At 44.8% G+C, this 17,273-nt stretch overlaps 1 protein-coding gene across 1 annotated transcript in view; it reads right to left on the bottom strand.

Moving 5' to 3' along the window:
* LOC144668533 (L-threonine ammonia-lyase) overlaps positions 1 to 17,273 on the bottom strand; it is a 58,429-nt gene that overhangs the window by 18,080 nt on the left and 23,076 nt on the right. The window contains exons 5-9 of the mRNA XM_078530664.1: positions 16,038 to 16,203; positions 11,747 to 11,843; positions 7,571 to 7,646; positions 5,200 to 5,325; positions 391 to 558 (exon numbers count right to left, since the gene is read on the bottom strand). Coding sequence (XP_078386790.1) covers positions 391 to 558; positions 5,200 to 5,325; positions 7,571 to 7,646; positions 11,747 to 11,843; positions 16,038 to 16,203 — 633 coding nt within the window. The remainder of the gene's footprint in view (positions 1 to 390; positions 559 to 5,199; positions 5,326 to 7,570; positions 7,647 to 11,746; positions 11,844 to 16,037; positions 16,204 to 17,273) is intronic.

Below are 17,273 nucleotides of genomic sequence, written 5' to 3'. Positions count from 1 at the left end.
TCTCAGGATGCGGGTGTCACTGACAATGTTGGTATTCATTTCCCATCCTTAGTTGTCCTGAGGACAGAGTGGCTTGCTAGACAACCAGTAGACCATGAAGCGTCAACCATATTGGTTGAGGGACTGGAGTCAAAGACAAGCCAAACTGGGTAAGGTTGGCAGGTTTCCTTCGCTGAAGGACATACTGAATGAGTTTGTACGACAATCTGACAACTTTACAGTCACTTTTACTAACGCCAGCTTGTTATTTCTAGATACAGTAAGTGTGGCGAGACCTGAACTTGCAATTCTCTGGACTTTTAGCCCAGGTCTCTGGATTACCGGTAACGATAGCACATAAAGAGCTATACCACATTTATAATATAATCCTGGTGTTTTCTCTGTACTCACCGTGCTTCTTCACGAGCAAGTATCTCGAGCAGTTTTGCGATATCTCCAGCACAGTCGGCCAGATGGAGGGAGAACTTACACAGCTTGTTGTCCAGGACCAAGGCCCTGTCCAGGCACTGACGTGTCAGGGGGACGTCCATATTGCCGCTGCACAGAGCAATGACCACTCTGGAAAGAGAACCAATGACCAGTTAGCAAACATCCGAGTCACGCGTGCTTCCTCTGCAGCTTAAGCTGTCCAAATACATAAATCCTAACCAGAAAAAAACTAATTCTGCAGATGGCTTCCCAGCAGCTGTCCTCATTTCTTGAGGGCTCCCAGAGACCAGGCAAACCATCCTGCAGTAAGCTGTCAAGATATCGCATTTTGGTCAATTAATAATGATTCAAGTAATGGAGGAATCTGCGGTGGATGACTAGAGAGAGGAATGGGATAAATAAGACTACAGTAAACAGGTTAGGCCTGTATGGCAGGAGGGTTTTATGTGTACCCATACTCTTATAATGAGGGGGCGAGGAACACATTACATCCATCCTGATGTGATTATCCTCTTGTCTGTCAATCCAGAAGAGCTGGAGCTCAGGCCTCCAACCCGAAACAAGATTATATCCTTGCACTCCGAGGCAGGAATTCTACCACAAATCCAAACAGTCATTCCATTCTTCATGGTGAAGAAAGGCCCCTCTCCTACTGGATGGCGGAAGTGAGATGATTAATGAGTTCAAAAGGAAATTGGATTGAGGGAAATAAACTTGCAGAGCTATGGGGATAGAGAGCGGGGGAATGGGACTGACTGGATTCCTCTACAGAGAGCTGGCATGGACTCAATTGGCTGAATAGCCTCCTTCTGTGCCATAATTACTCTATGGTCACAATGTTGCCCCTAGTGGCAAAGAGAGGCTATTCTCCTACTGGTCACAATACTGTCTCTCGTGGTGAAAATAGGACAGTCTCCTACTGGCCACATCAATGATCCTGGCACTGCAAAGAATCTAATGTTCTGAAGATCACAGTACTGACCCCGGCACAGAGGTAGGCCTAGTCTGGGGTCGCCAACTCTCCAGGATTGGCCTGGAATCTCCAGGAATTGAAAATCAATCTCCAGGACACTGCTGTGTGCAACCCTGGAGAAAAATCATAGGGACATTTTAAAAAGATAGTTTTTTAAAATTTTGTTTGAGTATTCCTCTTTACCAGATATAAAAATATATTTAAAATTGTGGTGGGTGTGGGTCGGGGGGGGGAGGTAGGGAAGGCTGTTGGGCTGACAGTCAAGCATCATCCAACTAGGTGATGAGTCTTTTTGCTTTCCAACTGCCTTAGGAAGGCAATGCATCACAAGGATGGATGTTTTGGCCAACTAATGGCTGGACCCTGTGGGCAAGTCACATGATGAAACCTCCAGGAACACACTTAATCACAGTTGGCAACCCTAACTCTGAGCCTGGCAAGACAGTGGCTCAGCCTCTTAGCTATCTCTCTGGAGAAACTAACAGCTCACAGGAAGAGCAGGCATTTGCAAAAAAGACACAAACATTTAGGTACAAATTCTACAAAGGGTTGACACAAACCTCAAAAGACATCAAAACTTTTCAGAGTTTGAAATTATAGACAGGGAATATATTGTAGTTCATTGAAAATGGATTCCAAAGGGAAGGTCATGCTGTAGTTCATACAGAGAGGAATTGGGATAAAACACAGGAAGACATTAATATTCTGCAGAACGGACATATAATTGGCAAATGAACTTCATTATAGATAAATGTGAGGGAGTACATATTGAGGAGAGTAAGGAAACTGTGTGAAAAATAAATGCTCAAAAGGGGTTTAGGAGCAGAGGCATCAGGAGGTACTGATACACAAATTAATAAAAGTAGGCTTATAAGGCCATCAAAAGAAGTGAACAAAGTACTGAGGATCATTTTAAGAGGGATGGAGCTGAAATGCAGAGAAGTTAAACTAAACTTGTTTATCGATCCTTGCCCAAACCATTCTTGGAATACTGTGGGCTGTTCTGGTGTCCATATTATGAAAAGAGGCACTGGAGAAGGAAAAATATGATTTTACTAGAACGATATTAGAACTGAGAGATCATACCTATCAGAAAAGATTGAACAGGCTAGCTGCTTTTCTCTAGAAAAGAGAAGGCTGAGGAGTGACCTGAGGCCATAATGATTATAAGGGATAAAAACAAAAAGCTAAAAGCTACTGCGGATGCTGGAAATCCAAAACAAAAACAAAAACAGAATTACCTGGAAAAACTCAGCAGGTCTGGCAGCATCGGCGGAGAAGAAATCAGTTAACGTTTTGAGCCTTCATGGCCCTTCGGCAGAACTGAAGCATAGTTAGGAGAAAGGAGAAATATAAACTGGTTTAAGGTGGGGGGTGGGGGGGGTGGGGGGGGGGGGGTGGGGAGAGAGAAGTTGAGGGTGTGGTGATTGATAAGGGAGTTTGACAGGGAAGACGTGGAGAGGATGTTTCTGCTTGCAGGCCAAACCAGAACTAGAACAGAATAAATATCAGATAGTCACTGATAAATCCAGTAGGGAATTCATGAGAAACACCCAGGGAGTGGTTAGAATGTGGAACTGCTACAACAGGGAAATGTTAAGTACAATATTTTTTATTCATTCATGGGATTTAGGCGTCACTGGCTGGACCACCTTAGAACAGCACAGATACATTTAAAGGGAAGCTAACTAAGCAGATGAGGGAGAAAGGAATGGCTGGGTATTCTGATAGGGTTAGATGAAAAGGGTTGGGAGGAGGTTTATGTGGAGCATAAGTGCTGGAATGGATCTGATGGGTTGAATGACCTGTTTCTGTGCTGTAAACACTTTGTAGAAATCCAACTGAGAGTCCATTAAACTATAAGAGCAAAACTCAGATTGACGCCTGAAATTGTGTTAGTGTAAATTGTGTAACATGTTCTCAGGCATCTATTAATATGAACCTGTGTTGGTAGCAGTCTCAGGTTGTATTGTCCTGTGTCACTGACAGTTCTTGCGGACAATCCTGATCTCAGGGTCTGGTCCCTGACAAGAACACTTTGTTTGAGTATTCCTCTTTACCAGATATAAAAAATATTTAAAATTGTGGTGGGGGTGGGTGGGGGGGGAGGTAGGGAAGGCTGTTTGGCTAACAGTCAAGCATCATCCAACTAGGTGATGAGTCTTTTTGCTTTCCAATTGCCTTAGGAAGGCAATGAAATTGTGTCACAGGAAGGAAATTACCCTCAGTTGCCCGACTAAATCCAGCTGCTTCGCCAACATGCTGCTTCGCCAACATGCTGCTTCGTTAAACACACAGGCCGGGATTTTCCGTGCCCGCTGGCATTGGGTGTGTTCAGTGGCATGAGTGGACCATATGGCAAGAAGGTCAAAAATCGGTTTCATGACGTCATGAAACCAGTTTGTGATCATCCGCTCCACCTGCCGATGGTGGGCCGCATTCTCCACCATCGGATATTGGGAACCTCACTGTGATACATCAGCATATCCTTATAAGGCCAGCCAACCGGACTCATCTCCACCCTAAATCATCCGCCCATATTGGCGGGAAAACTCGCCGACGTGTTTCACAACGTCTATAAGGTGTTTGCTTGGCGGGCTGCACTTCTCTCGGGACCTTAAGGTTTGTTTGCCTACCCTGCTTCGGGCAGCACTCGCAGTCATCAGTGCCAGGCTTCACAGACAGCACCACATCACTTTTAGAGGGGCTCACGGGTGGGTGTCTATCTGTCAGATCAGCTACAACTGGGTGGCTTTTCAATGGCTGCAGGGCAAAGTCTTGCTTGGGGAAGGGGGAGGAGTGGCCTCAGGCAAGGGAAAGGGCTGCAGGACAAGAGCTGGGGAAGGAGGGTATCCCAGGATGTGTGTGGGGGCACATGTTGATCTGTGCAAGTGGCCTCAAGAGGGTGAGGGCTGAGGAGGCAGTCGCCAGAGGAGATGAGGCCAGATGGAGATGTGAGGGTGTGTGTGAGAGTGTAAGTGGTGATGTCCCTTGAGCTGGCAGTGAGTGAAATGCCAGTGAATGTGTGATGGGCTTGAGTGTGAGTTTAGAGTGATGAGACGGTTGCCTTACCCTGGCTGCACGGATGAGATCATTCATCCTCTATCTGCATTGGATGGCAGCATCATCACTGCCATTGCCTACCATGCCAAAATGGTAATGTAGCTGCTCCTCCTGTGGCCAGAGCGGGAGTAGAGGACATCACAGCAAGCCTCCACAGCGTCCAAAAGACGCACAAGGCCTGCAGTCTTCTTGCCTTTCGGGGCCATGTCCTCTTTGCTGCAGTCCTGGGCTAGAAGCACTGAGCATGGCCGTACTTTAAATGTGGTGCCTGGTGTGATGAAGTACAGCCAGCATTTATTACCCATCCCCAATTGCCCTTAAAAGTCAACCACATTGCTGTGGGTCACATGTAGGCCAGATCAGGTAAGGACAGCTGATTTTCTTCCCTAATGGACATTAGTGAACTAGATGGGTTTTTAGTGACAGCCATAATTTTGTTTCACAGTCATCATTAGACTTTTAATTCCCGCTTTTTATTGGATTCAAATTCCACCATCTGCCGTGATGGGATTTGAACCTGGGTCCCCAGAGCATTACCCTGGGTCTCTAGATTACTATTCTAGTAACAATAACACTATGGTGCCACCACATTGGACAAAGTTACACAGGAGATTTGGATTGAATTTTCCAACAGGGATTCTGAAGTTTTATCTGATTTCAGAGAAACATTCAATAACAATGTGTAATACATAGCGGCAGCTAAGCTGGTGCCGCCGTTCTGGGGAAACTCTTACCGTTTGCCTTTGAGTTCTGGTAGTTTCCCAGCAACCACAGCAGCAAGGCCTATAGCTCCCTCGGCATCCACTGTAGCCCTCTCGTACTCCATGAGGCGAAGGATGGCGAGTAGGATGTCCTCCTCCCTGAGTCACAGAAACACCTTATTATAGACAAGAGCTTCTCACAGATGAGGAGGAGACAAACTTTCAACACATTTTTTATTTCTCTCCTCCTCTATTTTCCTCTCATTTTCCTCCCTCGTCTCTCAAAGGCTCTGACTCCTTTATCAATACAGTCCCACAGGTGCAGCAGCCCTCTGGCACTTTGCCAAAGAGGCCATTCATTCTTTATTGTCTATCACATGAGACTTTAAACCGAGGCCCCCCACCCCATCTGCCCTCTCAGGTGGACGTAAAAGATCCCGTCCGCTATTTCGAAGGAAAGCAGGAGAATTCTCCCAGTGCCCTGGTCAATATTTATCTCTCAACCAATATCAGCAAAAAAGATTACCTGGTAATTTATTTCATTGCTGTTTGTGGGAGCTTGATGTGCACAAATTGGTTGCTGTGTTTCCTACATTACAACAATGAATATGAAAGTACTTAATTGGTTCTAAAGTGCTTTGGGACGTCCTAAGTTCATGAAAGGCACTACCGAACTGCAAGATCAATCCAAAAAATGAGCTATGTGCCTTCAGAGTGAGTGTCAACAGGTGGAGGGCATCACAGCCAAGACCCTTCCTGCTCTCAACTAATACCTGCATGCCCTCACTTTGCAATGGGATGGCTGGATTGTTATCAGGAGCGGTAACTCTGACTGACTGTTTTCTTCTCTCTCCCGGGTCAGGATTGATGTACTGAACTATCAGAGGTGCCCTGTCTACCTTCAATGTGCTATCACTGCTCCTTCATTCTGTCCCTTATTCTTTCACACCATTTCTGTTTGGGGCTGCTTGGTTTCATCTGGGGGATTTTTTTTTCTCTCCCCGCATTTTAAAAGTAAGAAGATATATTGAGTTTGGCATAATGGGATATTTAGGAAACATCAATTAAAGGGTATAATGGCTATGCCATTAGAGGTGTGTATAAGGTCCATAAATTAAGATCTTTTAAAAAAAAATTCATTCATGGGATGTAAGCATTGCTGACAAGGCCAGCATTTATTGCCCATTCCTAACTGACCTTGTTGATGGGGAACCACCATTCTGAGTATAACTGTGTGTTTCGCTAGGCTGTTCCAGAGGGTAGTTTAGAGTAACCCACATTGTCATGGGTCTGGAGTCACAATGAGGCCAGACTGGGTAAGATGGCAGATTTGCTTCCCCCAAAGGACATTAGCGAACCAGATAGGTTTTTACGACAGTCCGATAGTTACATGGTCACTATTACTAATACTTAAGAACATAATGGGTATGGGGAAAAGATAGGGCAATGGCACTAGGTCATAATGCTCATTTGGAGAGCCAGTGCAGAGACAATGGACCGAATGGCACCCTTCTGTGCCATTAAAATTCTGTGGTTTTGTGATAAGAGAAAGGAGCAGGAGTGGGTCATACAACCCCCCAAGTCTGCTCTGCCATTAAATAAGATCATGGCTGATCTCAATCCACTTTCCTGTCTGTTCTCCAAAACCCTTGACTTCCCTATAGCTCAAGAATCTGTCTATCTCAGCCTTGAATATATTCAATGACTCAGTCTCCACAGCTCTCTCGGCTAGAGAATTCCAAAGAACCACGACGCATTGAGAGAAGAAATTCCTCCTCATCTCCATCTTAAATGGATGATGCCATATTCTGAAACTCTGCTTCCTATTCTAGATTTCCCCATGTGGGGAAACATCCTCTCAGCACCCACCCTGTCAAGGTCCCTCAGAATCCTACATGTTTCAATATGCCAACTTCTTAATTCCAGATTTATTTAATTCACTAAATTTAAATTCCCCAGATCCCATGGTGGAATTTGAACTTGCGTGCTTCCAAATCATTAGTCTAGATCTCTGGCTTACTAGTCTGGCAGTATAACTACAATGTTACCATTCTCACACAGGTTGGTGTAGCAATGGATTATATTTGGCTGTGACAGTGAAGGATGTATTGAGTGCATTTAGTGAGGGATGTAACTGGTTGGCTGGTAGAATGTGTATTGACTATTATAATGAAAAGATATATTCAGTATGATCATAACATGATATAAGGGGTACATTGGGGTACATTCGTCATGCCAATAAGATGAGTATAGTGAGTATGCCAATTAGTGGGTGTAATTGGTATGGCACTATAGGGGTACATTGGGTATTACGATGAGATGGTAGTTTGGGTATGGCTGGACATTTTTTCCTAAACTCATGAACCATTATAAAGAATATTCCTGTGAAATAAATTATACTTACTTAACGGTAACGACCTTATCTATTAGTTTCTTCGTCATCTGAAAGGCATTACTGCCAAAAGAAGGGTTGACCAATTCTGTGAAATGAAGAGACAGTTTTGAACTTTTGACACACAAGTCCCCAGTTTGGTAGCAGCTAACTGTTGTCTACCACAACAACAAGAATTTGCATTTGTGTAGCACCTTTAACATTGTTAGCCATCCCGAGGTGCTTCACAGGAGTGTTTTCAAACACAATTTGACACCGAGCCTAGGATTGCCAACTATGATTAAATGTATTCCTGGAAGATTCATCACATGACTTGCCCCCACACTCTAGCCAACACATCCATCCTTGTGACATACTGCATTCCAATGCCAATTGGACTCAATACCCAATTGGATAATGCTTGACTGTCAGCCAAACAGCCTTCTTCTTTCCTATTTTCAATGTTTTTATATCTGCTAAATGTTTAAAGAAAATGCAAAAAAAAATCTTTTTTAATGTCCCAATGATTTTTCTCCAAGATTGCAGTGTCCGGGAGATTGGTCTTCAATTCCTGGAGGCTTCAGGCCAATCCTGGGGGGTTGCCAACCCTAACCAAGCCACATAAGAAGACATTAGGGCAGCTGGCTAAAAAAAAAAGATCAAATAAATAGGTTTCAAGGAGCATCTTAAAGGAGGAGAGACAGCAGCAAAGAGGTTAAAGGAGAGAATTCCAGAGCTTAGGATCTAGGCAGCTGAAGGTACTGCACCTATGGTGGAGCGATAAGAGTCGAGGATACACAAGAGGCCAGCATTGGGGAGCACAGAGATTTTGGAGCGGTACAGGGAGTTATAGAGAGTGGGATGGGCGAGGCCATATAGAGATTTGAAAACAGGGGTTAGAATTTTTAAATTGAACCAGTGTAGGGGGCAACTGTTTATTTTTCAAGCTGAGTATAAACATTAGATACACTCCCCAACCAGCCATGTAATAAGTGGGAGAGGCAAAAAAAAGACCATAAAACCTAGGCCAATTAAAGAGGAAACAAATTAGGAAAATTCCTCTCCAGACCCTTTAGGCAATCGAAACTGGTCCAGGAGAGCATGCTGACCTTGATTAATGCCATAACACTTGTATGAGGTGATCTCCCAGCCCAAAACAGGCCCTGCTCTTACTCGAAGGAATTCAGCATTTAGTGTTTACTACACAACTTGGCAGGCATACTATTCACTGGGAATAGAACCCCCTCCTGACATCCAACTGAGTTTTGCCTTTTCACAACTGGAGATTTGACCCCTAATTCTACCTAACATTGAGTCATTATGGCACAGAAGATGGCCACTCGGCCCACTGAGTCCATGCAACAAACTGTCTACTGAAACATGACTGATTCCTTTAATCATCTTATCAGCTTATTTCCGTGATTGTGGAGACAGGGGATTTGAACCAAGGCAACGTCAAGAAGCTTTTCATTGAGCTGTTAGTGTTGGGGTTATGTCCTAGCTGCACAGACATGGTTTGGGCTGGTTGTATCACCGAATGTAAACGTTGATTTGTAAGGCATCCCATACGCACAGCGACAAGAGAATTTTTAACTTTACACACGTCAATAATTTCAGGTTGGGTTGTCGATCCAGTCAGTTTACGAATGCATTCTGTGAAGTCTTTGCTGATGATCAACCAGAGCAGTGAAAGTAATTAGAAGGGAAACAACACTGAAGCACTCTATCATAGGCACTACCTGAGCCATTAAACCTCCTGAGAAAAGGTTCTCACTGCCCCCTACCTCCAGGCAGATTGACCGAAACTCCAGGTTGCTATCTAACATTCCATCTGCAATGTGTTCCCTATGTCGTTCACCTTTCATATAACCCAGAAAGAAAAACCAGTTCAAAAGTTTCAAATCCCAGTAAAAACCAGTAACACTAGAACCAGTAATACTGGAGTCCCATTTTAAGGTATACAAGGCCAATTCAGAATTACCTGGAAAAACTCAGCAGGTCTGGCAGCATCGGCGGAGAAGAAAAGAGTTGACATTTCGAGTCCTCATGACCCTTCAACAGAACTGAGTAAAATTAGGAGAGGGGTGAAATATAAGCTAGTTTAAGGTGGGGGGTGGGAGGGGGGGGGGAGAGAAGTTGGGGGGCGGGGGTGGTTGTAGGGACAAGCAAGCAGTGATAGGAGCAGATAATCAAAAGATGTCACAGACAATGGAACAAAGAGGTGTTAAAGGTGGTGATATTATCTAAGAGAATGTGCTAATTAAGAATGGATGGCAGGACACTCAAGGTACAGCACTAGTGGGGGTGGGGTGGAAAGACTGACAGGGCATTACAGGTATAGATTTAAAAATAATGGAAATAGGTGGGAAAAGAAAAATCTATATAAATTATTGGAAAAAACAAAAGGGAGGGGGAAGAAACGGAAAGGGGGTGGGGATGGAGGAGGGAGTTCAAGATCTAAAGTTGTTGAATTCAATATGCAGTCCGGAAGGCTGTAAAGTGCCTAGTCGGAAGATAAGGTGCTGTTCCTCCAGTTTGCGTTGGGCTTCACTGGAACAATGCAGTAAGCCAAGGACAGACATGTGGGCAAGGGAGCAGGGTGGAGTGTTAAAATGGCAAGCGACAGGGAGGTTTGGGTCTTTCTTGCGGACAAACTGCAGGTGTTCTGCAAAGCGGTCGCCCAGTTTACGTTTGGTCTCTCCAATGTAGAGGAGACCGCATTGGGAGCAACGAATGCAGTAGACTAAGTTAGGGGAAATGCAAGTGAAATGCTGCTTCACTTGAAAGGAGTGTTTGGGCCCTTGGACGGTGAGGAGAGAGGAAGGGAAGGGGCAGGTGTTGCATCTTCTGCGTGGACATGGGGAGGTGCCATAGGTGGGGGTTGAGGAGTAGGGGGTGATGGAGGAGTGGACCAGGGTGTCTCGGAGGGAATGATCCCTACGGAATGCCGCCGGCGGGGGGGTGAAGGGAAGATGTGTTTGGTGGTGGCATCATGCTGGAGTTGGTGGAAATGGCGGAGGATGATCCTTTGAATGCGGAGGCTGGTGGGGTGATAAGTGAGGTCAAGGGGGACCCTATCATGTTTCTGGGAGGGGAGAAGGCGTGAGGGAGGATGCGCGGGAGATGGGCCGGACACGGTTGAGAGCCCTGTCAACGACCATGGGTGGAAAACCTCGGTTAAGGAAGAAGGAGGACATGTCAGAGGAACTGTTTTTGAAGGTAGCATCATCAGAACAGATGCGACGGAGGCAAAGGAACTGAGAGAATGGGATGGAGTCCTTACAGGAAGCGGGGTGTGAGGAGCTGTAGTCGAGGTAGCTGTGGGAGTCGGTAGGCTTGTAATGTAGATGTCTGTGACATCTTTTAATTATCTGCTCCTATCGCTGCTTGCTTGTCCCTACAACCACCCCTGCCCCCTAACTTCTCTCCCCCCACCACCGCCCCACCTCCCCCCGTCCCCACCATCTTAAACCAGTTTATTTTTCACCCCTCTCCTAATTTTACTCAGTTCTGTTGAAGAGTCATGAGGACTCAAAATGTCAACTCTTTTCTTCTCCGCCGATGCTGCCAGACCTGCTGAGTTTTTCCAGGTAATTCTGTTTTTGTTTTGGATTTCCAGCATCCGCAGTAGTTTTTTGTTGTTGTCGAGACCAATTCAGACAAGCTGTGGTGGTATCCTTCATTGCCAAGTTTTGCTAGTTTTTTGGTGAGACATATTCATATTCCAGCAGCCTGGCCTCATTTTCCACAAGCCAATTAATCCATTTCACTATGATTCATGTAGATAAACTTTTGGAAACTCCCTCAGCTCAGGCCAGTTAAACAGCTTGAATTTGCCCACAGTTGAAAATCAAAATGCTGGATTAGGAGGTGATTGTAGCCAGAATGCATCTCTTGAGGGCAAAGGTCAGAGGGGAAATGATCCTTCCTTCCACAAAGCATCATGAGACTGTGGAAGTCACTCCCAAAGTAAGTGGTTGAAGCAGAAACTATGCCATGATTAGATTGGATAGGTGGACGAAGGGAAAAAGGATGGAGGGATGTGAGAACAGGGAGGGTAACAGGACTAGTTTCTTGGGTGGAAGGTAAGCACCAACTTGGACTGTTTGGTCCGAAAGTTGTAACCGCTATGTAATCCAATCTATGACTAAATGAGGAGAAGGACCCATTGTATAGTTTGGCTCATAGTCCTTTTCCGCAATCATTTACCTCTGTATAACCTGTGGTTGGTGTAGGCTGAGTCGGCTGTTGGTTGGCCCAACTTGAGGGATTGCTGCAGTGTTGGATAACTCTCAGGCTCCACACCCTGTGAGTAAAGAAGACAGAACCAGGTGTCACTGGCAGAGATTAGACTCAACAAACATACAAACATTAGAACAAAACGGCATCAGATGCAACCCTGATAGATATGAACAGTCCATCTTCCAATTATTTCCCTTCTAATTACTTTCACTGCTCTGATTGATCATCAGCAAAGACTTCACAGAATCTGTACCGAACATAAGGTGTCCATTCAGCCCATCGTGTCTGCATTGACTCTCCGAATGAGCTTTGCACCTAATGCCATTCTCCCACCTTCTCCCCATAACACTGCACATTGTTCCTTTTCAGATAATGATCTCATTCCCTCTTGAATGTCTCGACTGAACCTGCCTCCACCACACTCTCAGGCAATGCATTCCAGACCCTAACCACTTGCTATTGCTTTTGCTTCTTTTGCAAATTACCTTAAATCTGTGCCCTCTCGTTCTCGATCCTTTCGCGAATGGGAACAGTTTTTCCCTATCTACTCTGTCCAGACCCCTCATGATTTTGAATACCTCTATTAAATTTCATCTCAGACTTCTTTTCTTCTCCCAACTTCTCCAGTCTATCTTCATAACTGAAGTTCCTTAACCCTGGAATGATTCTCCTTAAATGTTTTTGCACATTCTAAAATGCCTTCACGTTTCCTAAAGTGCAGCACCCAGAATTGGACACAATACCCCAGCTGAGGCCAAACTAGTGACTTATACAAGTTCAAAATAATCTCCTTGCTCTTGTACTCTATGCCTTTATTAATAGAGCTTAGGATAGTGTAAGCTTTTTAAATCGCGCTCTCAAATTGTCCTGCCACCTTCAATGACTCATGAACATACACTCCCAGGTCTCTCTGTTCCTGCACCCACTTTAGAGTTGCACCCTTTATTTTATACTGTCTCTCCACGTTCTTCCTACGAAAATGAATCACATTCACATTTCTCCGCATTGAACTTAATCTGTCACCTGTCCATTCCTTCCACCAACTTGTCAATGTCCTTTTGAAGATCTACACTATCCTCCTCACAGTTCACAATGCTTCCAGGTTCGTAGCATCCCCAAGTTTTGTAATTGTGCCCTGTGCACCAAGGCCTTGTTCATTATATATCAGGAAGAGCAAGGGTCCCAACACTGACCCCTGGAGAACTCCACTACAAACCTTCCTCCAGCCTGAAAAACATCCATTAACCACTACTCTCTGGTTTCCGTCACTCAGCCAATTTCATATCCATGTTGCTACTTTCCCTTTTATTCCATGAGCTATAACTTTGCTCACAAGTCCGTTGTGTGGCACTGTATCAAATGCCTTCTGGAAGTCTATGTATGTCACATCAACTGCATTGCTCTCATCAACCCTCCTTGTTACCTCTTCAAAAAAACTCAAGCAAGTTAGTTAAACATGATTTTCCCTTAAGGAATCCATGCTGACTTTCCTTAATTAATCCACAATTGTCCATGTGACTATTAATTTTGTCCTGAATTATTATTTCTAGAAGTTTCCCCACCACTGAAGTTAAACTGACTGGCCTGTAATTGCTGGGCTTATCCTTACACCCTTTTTTTGGACAAGGGTGTAACGTTTGCAACTCTCCAGTCCTCTGGAACCATCCCTGAATTTAAGGAAGACTGGAAATGAATGGCCAGTGCCTTTGCAATGTCCACTGTCCATATCCTTGGATACATCTCATCTGGTCCTGGTGTCTTATCAACTTTAAGCACAGATAACCTATCCAATACCTCCTCCTTATCAATATTAAACCCTTCTAGTGCGTGAATTACCCTCTCCTTCACCATAGCCTGGGTAACATCTTCTTCTTTGGTAAAGGCAGATGCAAAGTATTCATTTAATACTTCAGCTCTGCCTTCTGCCTCCATGGGTAAATCCCCTTTTCAGTCCCTAATTGGCCCTACTCCTCCTTTTGTCACCCTTTTACTATTTATATGCTTATAGAAGACTTTGGGATTCCCTTTATGTTAGCTGCCAGTCTCTTTTCATACTTCCTCTTTGCTTCTCTTATTTGCTATTTCACTTCCCTCTGAACCTTTTATGTTCAGCCTTGCTCCATTCTAATTACCTCTAATGTATTTCACTTGCCTTTCTTCAGTTACCCAGGGCCTTCTCAATTGGTCATTTTCCTATAAGTCAAAGTGAAATCTGATACTTAAACAGGGCCTTGGCAGGCCCACGGGAAATTGGCCTGCCAAGCTCATTTCCTGAGCTAATCGCAAACACAGAGGTAGCTTGCCAACCAGGGAGGCACCAAGATCAACCCTCGTCATGTTCAAAACATGGGAACAGGAGGAGGCCATTCAGCCCCTTGAGCTTATCCTGCCATAGAGTCATAGAGGTCTACAGCACAGAAAAAGGCCCTTCGGCCCATCGAAATTCAATTGCCTTTCAATTAGATCACGGCTGATCTATATCTTAACTCAATCCAACCACCTCATTTCTGCATCCCTTAATACCCTTGGCTAGTAAAAGTCTAATGCTCTCAGATTTAACATTATTAATTAAGCTAGCTTCTACCGCTCTTCATCAGAAAGAGTTCAGCACTACTACCACCTTTTGTGTGAAGAATTGTTTTCTAATTTCCCACCTGAATGACTTGGCACTGATTTGAAGGTTATGTCCCTCATCCCAGACTCTCCAGCAGCAAAAAAAAAATCAGTCCTTTCAAAATCATGAAAACCTGAATCAAATTACCCCTTAACCTCCATATTCAAGGGAGTACAAGCCTAGGTTATTGGGGAACTCAATTGTTCAGAGGTGGGGAGGGGTCAAGGATGTGCATTGGGCAATGGTGGCTGGCAATAGCCTGTACGATCTACTTCAGATCTCGGAGGGGCACCCCCACTCCTCCCACCTTCACAAGTAAAGAGTAAAAATATGAAAACATTCCTTTATTCTTTCACGGGATGTGTGCATCATCAGCATTTGTTACCCATCCCTAACCACCTTTGAGAGGGTGGTGGTGAGCTATCTTGACAAGAGAGTGGTAAGGCCATTTCAGAGGGCAATTAAGAGTGAATGACATTGCCATGGGGTCTGGGTTCACACATAAGCCAGACCAGCTCAGGATATCAGATTTCCTTCCCTAAGGGTGACAGGCTTTTATGACAATCAACACTGGTTTCATGGTCACCATTACAGAGACAAGCTTTTAATTCCAGATTTATTAACTGAATTTAAATTCCGCCAGCTGCCATGGTGGGATTTGAACCCATGCCCCCCCGCCCAGAGCATTATCCTGGGCCCCTGGATTATTCAGCCATTGACAGTATCATTGACACCACCATCTCCCCATCACCTTTCCAGTGACCCAGCAGTCCATTTGAGGAACATTGTTTTCGCTGTCAAGAGTCTGAAGGAGCTGTTCGCAGCAGGTCTCATCCATCCTGTCATCATGTACAGTCCAACTTTGCAAAGGGGACCTCAATCATGTGTCAGGTGTCTTATTTGCATATGTAAAGTGACTAGCGCTTGTATCAGGTGCACTCTGGGCGCCTATGGAGGTGTGTGGCTAATGGAATTGTCACACGGGTAAGGAGATGGAATGGTGTTCTAAACTTGGGGTTAGAGACCATTGTTAGAGAAAATTTAAACAGACTTTTGATCTACAAGGGAATCAAGTGTTGGGGGGGTTGTGGTGGGGGGTGGGGAGGGCAAATGGGAAAGGGAAGCTGAGGCCACAATCAGAGTAGCCATGAACTTATTCAATGGTGAAGCAGGCTTAAGGGGCCAAATAGCCTACTCCTGCTCCTATTTCTTATGTTGCTATGTTCTAAGGGGTCTTTTGCCTTTAGCTGTCTGTGCTATAATTGACAGATTGATGCTGACACTGATTAATAAAATTGGTGTAAAGTGTTTCCCTCTGAGGGGGTGGAATTGGAGATTGGGGGGGTCAGAATGGGCATAAACAGGCAAAATTCCACTTGCTGCCCTTTGTATAATACACGGGATATTCCATTTTATGGAATAATGGACAGGAGAGATAACGTGACCAATACGAATCCCCCATTGTTGCGTCAATGGCCGTCTCTGATTCCAACCCTTACAACTCTCAAACTCTTTGAATTAATTAGCTAAAAATTCAGCTTTCAAATCCCCTCACCTCACCACACTGCCCGCCGCCCTCACTCACCACCACCACCACCACCCCACCACCTCCCCCACCCCCCCCCTCGGTCTGTTTGAACTTACAATAACAGTAATGCCCGGATTGAGATGTTTGATGGGGGCGGCAGCCCCTGCCAAGAGATTGCACTCTCCTCCTGCTGGCAGGATCACAGCGTCCAGCTTGTTTACCTGCTCGTAAAGCTCGAGGCCCATGGTCCCCAATCCTGCCAGGTAAGGTACACTGTCCTCCCTGTCAGAAAGACACACAATATGGTCACCTCTGCCAGAGCTGCCATTTGGTCAACATTCCACTCTTTCTTCTGGATAACTGCGATAACTCATAACTACATTATAGGATATTCAGTACAGGAACAGGCCAACCAGTCCATACCTCCGCTTTATACTCCACTCGAGCTTTCTCCCATATTTCCTCTTCTAATCTATCATCATAACCCTCTAGTCCCTTCTCCCTCATATGCTTGTCCAGTTTCCCCTTCAATATATCTATACTATTCGCTCCTTTCACTCCCTGTACGTCTTCCACATTCTCATCACTCTTTGGGTAAAGAGGGTTTTGTAAATGATATTGTCCTCATTACTATAGCTGGATGTCTATTCCATGTGCTGATCCATGAGAATTTCCTGATCAAACCTGTGTCCCCTTGGGAAGGTCATGCACACCCTTTCTCAGAGATCCTGGCAGTGGAAGAGGCATCTGACCAATGGCTGAGGCTCGGAACATTTAGTCTCCTGAACATTCCTGATCAGTGAGGCTCACTAACTATGCCCACTGGCAATTTTACCAATCCAAATTGCACAACATGTGTCACAAGAGCACAAGCGATGACATTCTACGCCGAATCTACAATACAGAAACAGGCCAATCAGCCCAACTGGTCTATGCTGGTGTTTGCATTACATGGGAGCCTCCTCCCAATCTAATTCCCTCTTCCCTCATATCCTTCAATTCCCTTCTCCCTCATGTTTTCCTCAAGATTCCCCTTAAATATGTCTAAGCTCTCTGCTTCAATCTGTCCATCATTCCAGCTTATCACCACTCTTTGTGTAAGGAATTTCCTTCTAAATTTTTCATTTGATTTGTAAAGCTCATATTTATTGTTCCTTGTTCTGGATTCAAGGGAAGGCAAAAAAAATGTGAGATTCTCCACATGCGCTGTATTGAGTTCCTTCCGAATTGTAAAGACCCCGATTGGGTCTCCTATCCAGAGCATTTGGCAATGGGAATTCTACCTCCACTATTCTATCCCTCTCCCACACACCCCAATAATAAAATCCTGAGTTACAAGATGTCTCCCTAAT

The sequence above is a fragment of the Cetorhinus maximus genome, chromosome 27, assembly GCF_964194155.1.
Source record: "Cetorhinus maximus chromosome 27, sCetMax3.hap1.1, whole genome shotgun sequence".
In the NCBI taxonomy this organism is placed as follows: domain Eukaryota; kingdom Metazoa; phylum Chordata; class Chondrichthyes; order Lamniformes; family Cetorhinidae; genus Cetorhinus; species Cetorhinus maximus.
Note: the sequence above shows the minus strand (reverse complement) of the source record. Positions and strands in the feature narration are given on the sequence as shown.